Source organism: Trifolium pratense, linkage group LG4 (genome assembly GCF_020283565.1).
Source record: "Trifolium pratense cultivar HEN17-A07 linkage group LG4, ARS_RC_1.1, whole genome shotgun sequence".
Lineage (NCBI taxonomy): Eukaryota > Viridiplantae > Streptophyta > Magnoliopsida > Fabales > Fabaceae > Trifolium > Trifolium pratense.
Genome location: NC_060062.1, coordinates 19,835,399 through 19,841,538, shown reverse-complemented (window position 1 = coordinate 19,841,538; position 6,140 = coordinate 19,835,399). Strand labels below are relative to the sequence as shown.

General features: G+C 32.5%; 1 protein-coding gene across 1 annotated transcript; it reads left to right on the top strand.

The window, feature by feature from the left end:
- The first annotated feature begins 565 nt into the window (after positions 1-565).
- Positions 566-5,814, top strand: LOC123882496 (abscisic acid 8'-hydroxylase 4-like). Its single transcript, XM_045931365.1, has 9 exons — positions 566-847; positions 1,099-1,423; positions 2,395-2,544; positions 3,549-3,797; positions 3,927-4,016; positions 4,411-4,489; positions 4,851-4,957; positions 5,115-5,233; positions 5,455-5,814. Exons 1-9 carry the CDS (start codon positions 645-647, stop codon positions 5,546-5,548), a joined length of 1,416 nt encoding a protein of 471 aa, XP_045787321.1. The 5' UTR covers positions 566-644; the 3' UTR covers positions 5,549-5,814.
- The last annotated feature ends 326 nt before the right edge of the window (positions 5,815-6,140 follow it).

Below are 6,140 nucleotides of genomic sequence, written 5' to 3'. Positions count from 1 at the left end.
CTAGGTCTCGAACACTGATGCACGATAAAGGAAAAATAATTTGAACATCTATCTAAATTGTCTAACAAAATGTATCATATTATCGTACGAGTATCAAGCATCAACAACATGTGTGAGACACGGCTACACATCTAATCATAAAGGTGATTGTGCTTCATAAATAATAATTAATTAACCGCATGTTATCCTTCTCCATTTCTCGTGATCAATTTCCGTTTGGCTGGAGAAGGCGGAAAGAATGGCATAGAAAACTCTACTAATGCCGGTTACCGACCAGATAATTCATTATCAAAATCACCTTTCGTCATTCATTTGTCCTTTTCTAACCTAATTAATTTCACATAATAATTTGGCATATATGCCACCTTAAAATGTGTTCAAAACCAACGGTACCTAGAAAATCATTGAATAAAATTAATCCTGAACCACATTTAATTCAACACATACAGTACAAGCTACAGCTATTTAGTTATTAGTTGAACAAATTTGATTAATTACCATGCTATAGTATATAGCTCTTGCCACTATATATATAAACCAAGCTCAACACAAACATATCATATTACCTTCAACCTTATAGTATAATCATTCATCATATTTCATCATTATTTCTCGTACCATACCTCAAATTCGTACAGAGTGCTATGGAGATTATTTCAATTTTAGTTTACATCTTCCTTTTTCTCTCAACTATCATCTCTTATCCATTCTTAAAGAAGCACACTCAACACAAACTCAAAACCAAGCCTAAGCTTCCCCCAGGTTCAATGGGTTGGCCTTATATAGGAGAAACTCTTCAACTCTACTCTCAACACCCTAACATCTTCTTTGCTTCCAAACAGAGAAGGTTCTTTATTTGTTCTTTACTATGAAGCACGAACACTCCTCATACACCGACATGACACCGGCACTTATAATTACACTAAATTATGTCATTTTCTCAAATTATTATCAGTGTCGAGCTCGAGGTGTCAGTATATGTGTTGTGTCAGGTGTCCGTGCCTAATTTGTTCCTTAATTATACTTATATTATTTTTGCTAAGCTTAATTTATTAATGGATATACTAACATAAGTTTAATTGTGTAAATGTTAATTAGATATGGAGAAATATTTAAAACACATATACTAGGATGTCCTTGTGTGATGTTAGCAAGTCCTGAGGCTGCAAGATTTGTGTTGGTGACTCATTCTCATTTGTTCAAGCCTACATATCCTAAAAGCAAAGAGAAACTTATTGGTTCTTCTGCATTGTTCTTTCACCAAGGACATTACCATACTCGCATTAGGAAACTCGTTCAAAACTCGCTTTCTCCTGAATCAATCAAGAAATTGATCCCATATATAGAAACCCAAGTCATTTCCTCCTTGGAATCTTGGGTTTCTTCTGGTCAAGTCATTAATGCTTTCCAAGAAATGAAAAAGGTTGATTTTTGGAGTCTCGTCAAAGAGATACTATAGTTAATAAATAAATACAATAGTATAAATATAAAGGTTCTATTTCAAACTGGGCTAAGACCGATTCAGAAGTGTATGAATGATTTTGAGTAAAGTACCTTCTGGATGGACCATGGCCCCGTCCAAGGGTGTACATGAGCCGGATTGGGTTGGATTTGACCAAATTCAAAACCCGAATCACATAAGGTACTCCAGATTGAGTTTAGTAAAATAACCACTCGTTACAACATTGGGTCGGGTTGGGATAAATCCACAAATTTCTGGGTTGGGTAGTGGGTTACCCAAATTATTTTTCTATTTTTTTATATTAAATATATAAATGTCGAATGTCATAAAAATAACACACTATTATATTTTTTTGAAAAATAGTGTAACTTTTTTCACTATAAAAAATAATCACCCGTTTTTTGTGTAAATCCACTAATTTACGGGTTGGATATTGTGCTATCCAAATTTGCTTTTTTATAATATCAAATGATTAAATTATTTATTTATTTTTTAAATAGTGTGATGAATTATCATATTTGTTTATAAAAATTATGCAATCTTTTTATTTTCTTAAAAAATAGTATAACTTATTTTCAAAATAAAAATATTTAATGATCAAATGGCAAAATCTTTAGTATTTTCATAAAAAATATTTCAAAAAACATAGTACTAATGGGTTAGTATGGTTTTTTGGGTTGGGTTCGGTTTTACCCATAACCCGATTTTTTTAATGGGTTTTAATTTTTGAAATTCATATCCACCCACTTGTCCGGTCCAGCCCACTTTTTTTGGGTTGGATTGGATGAATTTGACCGGATCGACCGGATTTGTCCAATTCATGTACACTCCTAGCCCCGTCCTGAACAGAACCTTTATATTATCTTATTGGATACTTTTATTGCATGACATGATGATGACATTGAATTTTTGTTTGGTTTGATTATTTGCAGTTCTCTTTCAATATCGGCATCCTCTCTGTCTTTGGTAACTTGGAAGGAAATTATAGAGAGAAGCTTAAGGAGAATTACAGCATTGTAGAGAAAGGATACAATTCTTTTCCAACTAGGATACCGGGCACTGCATACTCTAAAGCACTTTTGGTAAGCTGCAATGCATTGTCTGGTTTATACGGTATATGGTTTTAGTAATTCGAAGTGTTTGATCTGCCAAAAAATAAGGGACTAGATAGAAGAATTTTATCTGCATTACATTTGATTTTAAAATTGTTCAAAGAACCAGACAAATTGGGGGTCAAGAGACTGGACAAAAACTGAAATTCTTGTCCCCATCAAGCCACGAGACAACTTTTTGGTTATCTGCACAAATTGTCTAAAATACCAAAATAACTTTTTGTTCACCACACATTATATAGGATAAAATTGGTTAAATAATCAGTACCTTAAACTTTGTCCTATGCTATTATGTTTTATCCAATACTTTAATTTTGCAGATCAAACCAAGGTTGTCAGAACCGGACCGGTCATCGAACCGGCGACCTTACCGGTTCAAGGTTCAATTGGTCGGACCGGGTTCAATCGGGGTCGAACCGTTTTTAATTAAATATATATTTTAATTAATATATAAATAAAAACATATGAATAATTGCTCAATATTTCATAATTTCACACATTAAAAAGATAAAATATCACAAGTCAAAATAAAATAAAATTTATAATTCAAACCAAATGAAAAACGGATGAAAAACAAAAATATTTTCTATTCCTACGACGTCGTTGTTTTGTTTCAGAATTTTTTTTTAAAAAAAAAGGTTAAAACGACGTCGTCTTGCCCTGTTTTTTTTTTATAAAAAAAAAACTGCAAAACCGCTTGAACCGCCCGGCCGGTTCGACCCGGTTCGACCCTGATTCACGCGATTTTTTGCCGGTCGATTTCCTATCCGTTTTTTGCTCAAAACCGAACCGTTTTCATGACCGGTTCACGGTCCGACCGGTCCGACCGGCCGGTCCGGTTTTGATAACCTTGGATCAAACCGATTTAAGTTATGAAAATATCATTTGCACGTTGAGTATACTTGAGATATTTAAGATTCTCTATATTTTTTGTCTAATGATTTTTTTTTCTGTTAAATGATCTTCTAAATTAGGCGAGGCAGAGAATTCAAGAAATTATAAGTGAAATCATTTGCAAGAAAAGGGAGCAGAGATTGATTGAGAAGAATCTATTGGGCCACTTGCTAAACTACAAGAATGAAAAAGGTGAAATGTTAAGTGATGAGGAAATAGCTGATAATGTAATTGGAGTACTATTTGCAGCTCAAGATACTACAGCAAGTGTTCTTACTTGGATTCTCAAGTATCTTCATGATGACCCGAAACTTCTTGAAGCAATTAAAGTAAGAGTTCTTATTGGTCCTATTAATTAAATTGTCATTTCCTAAACAAGATTTTCAAATATTTGTAGGCCATATGAGTTGAAAAAAATACTTTATTAATCAACTAATTAAACTGTTATACTATTGTAGATGGAGCAAATGTCACTATACCAAGCTAATGAAGGAGGGAAGATGCCATTGACTTGGAATCAAACCAGAAATATGCCTATTACACACAGGGTATGCGCGCTCTAGATCGCTCTATATATCAAGATTTGACGATCTAAATTCTAAACTATTTTTTGATTTTTTTCTTCTATTTTAAAATTTAGACTCTTCAGTCTGTGAACTTAGCTCAGTTGATGGGGATATTGCATTTAATATGCAGGATCGGAGTTCAAACTCCGGACATCCCACTTATCCATCTCATGACTGAAATTTCTAGCCACTAAACTATTTGATAAAAAAAAAGAAGAAATTTAGACAATTCAATTTTCAAACGGTCCAGATACGTGTAACTGTCAGGGTTCTGAATGCATACAATCTCTATCCATATTCATACTATGATAATACTCAAAGTTTATGTTCAAGGCAACTTCATGAATATATTTATCATCAATACCTTGTATTGTAGGTAATATTGGAAAGCCTAAGGATGGCAAGCATAATCTCATTTACTTTTAGGGAAGCTGCGGATGATGTAGTATACAAGGGTAAGAATTTGACATAGAATTAATTTTCTTATTTTTTTCAAAATTACCGTAATTAAGATCTTTGGCCCAATTAGTAGACACTCAAATGTATCCTCATGACTTATGATCATCGATTTTACTATGAGACTAATCCTCAATTCAACAACGAGATATATTTCTCCCATTAAGCAAGGTTTGACCGTTTTTAAGTAAGAGTTATTAGAAATCAAACTCAGTTCTTCTATAGAATACTCATGTTACCAACTCTTCTATTAACGAAATTAAGCTTGTTTTACTTTATTGGAAGCTTTCATTTTCAAAACCTTTTATTATTTCCTACATGCATGTTTCTAAAATGTTGTTTTCACATACAACTATTTAGGATATTTAATACCAAAAGGTTGGAAAGTAATGCCTCTATTTAGAAACATCCACCACAATCCAGAATTCTACCCTGCTCCTCACAGTTTTGACCCATCAAGGTTTGAGGTAATATTTAATAATTTCTCTTTTTTGTTGAAATTTAATGATTTCTCTACCTCATGTTCATACTAAAATACAAAAAGAAAACTCTAGTTACTTTTTTTTTTTTTTAATAATTTCAATACATCTTATCTTAATTAATTTTAATTCTGGATAACTGTAGGTTTCCCCGAAGCCCAATACATTTATGCCATTTGGCAATGGAGTGCACTCTTGTCCAGGAAATGAGCTAGCCAAATTGAACATGTTGATTTTAATCCACCATCTAGTAACCAAATTTAGGTAAAATTTCAACTCCATTTTGATAAAATATATAAGTAAAATTCTTTTTTTTTTTAAATTTATTGTATAATTAATATATATGATCTATATTATAAATTAAATATATTAATTATGCGCTGATAAAAAAAATAATATTAATTATGTAATGAACCTGAATATCAACCTATATGATGATATTCAAGTGGTGATTCGATTTTGTTCAATTTTTATTTGGTTGGTAGGTGGGAGGTAGTAGGATATAATCAAACCGGAGTTGAATATAGCCCATTTCCAATACCGATGCATGGTCTACCAACAAGATTTTTGAGAGATTAATAAAACTCAAGGAAGATTAGCTAGATTCGTACAAGATATTTTCATTCATGTAATTCTTATATATTAATCTATCTATGTATGTCACATTTGTAACTTTGATATTCCTCCTTAACCCTACCCAATTCAACCTCAAGTTTTATGCCGAGGACGCATTTAGTCTCTATTTTTCGAATAACATCATTGTAAAGGGTGGTGGCAAGCCTAGCACACTTGATTAATCTCATCCTGTATCATAGTTAGTGATAGTAATCTATATTTTTATTTGTGGAAAATGTTTTCTTTACTGGTCTTAGAATTTTTGGAGTTAGTTTTAAGAGTTTTATCTAAGTCAACCGTACCAAACTGATTTGTAAAGTGACGGTTGTCTTTACTTATAAATTTATGTTTAGGCTATTTTGCATTCGATGCGGGACTCTTAACACAGCCTCTCACACTCAGTACTATAGGCTTGGTGCGTGGATATTGTTAGTAACAGAGTTGAAGAAGAAAAATAAATACAATCACAACACAAGACTATAATGTGGAAACTCCAAAATCGGAGAAAAAACCACAACCATTGTCAAAACTGACTACTAGGGAATTATTACTATGC

What these genes read in the sequence shown, in the direction of transcription:
- LOC123882496 (XM_045931365.1), top strand. Translation starts at nt 645, where the DNA reads ATGGAGATTATTTCAATTTTAGTTTACATCTTCCTTTTTCTCTCAACT. An exon ending in AACTTCTTGAAGCAATTAAA is followed by an intron (nt 3,798 to 3,926) that starts GTAAGAGTTCTT and finishes ATACTATTGTAG; the next exon opens with ATGGAGCAAATGTCACTATA. An exon ending in GGATGATGTAGTATACAAGG is followed by an intron (nt 4,490 to 4,850) that starts GTAAGAATTTGA and finishes ACAACTATTTAG; the next exon opens with GATATTTAATACCAAAAGGT.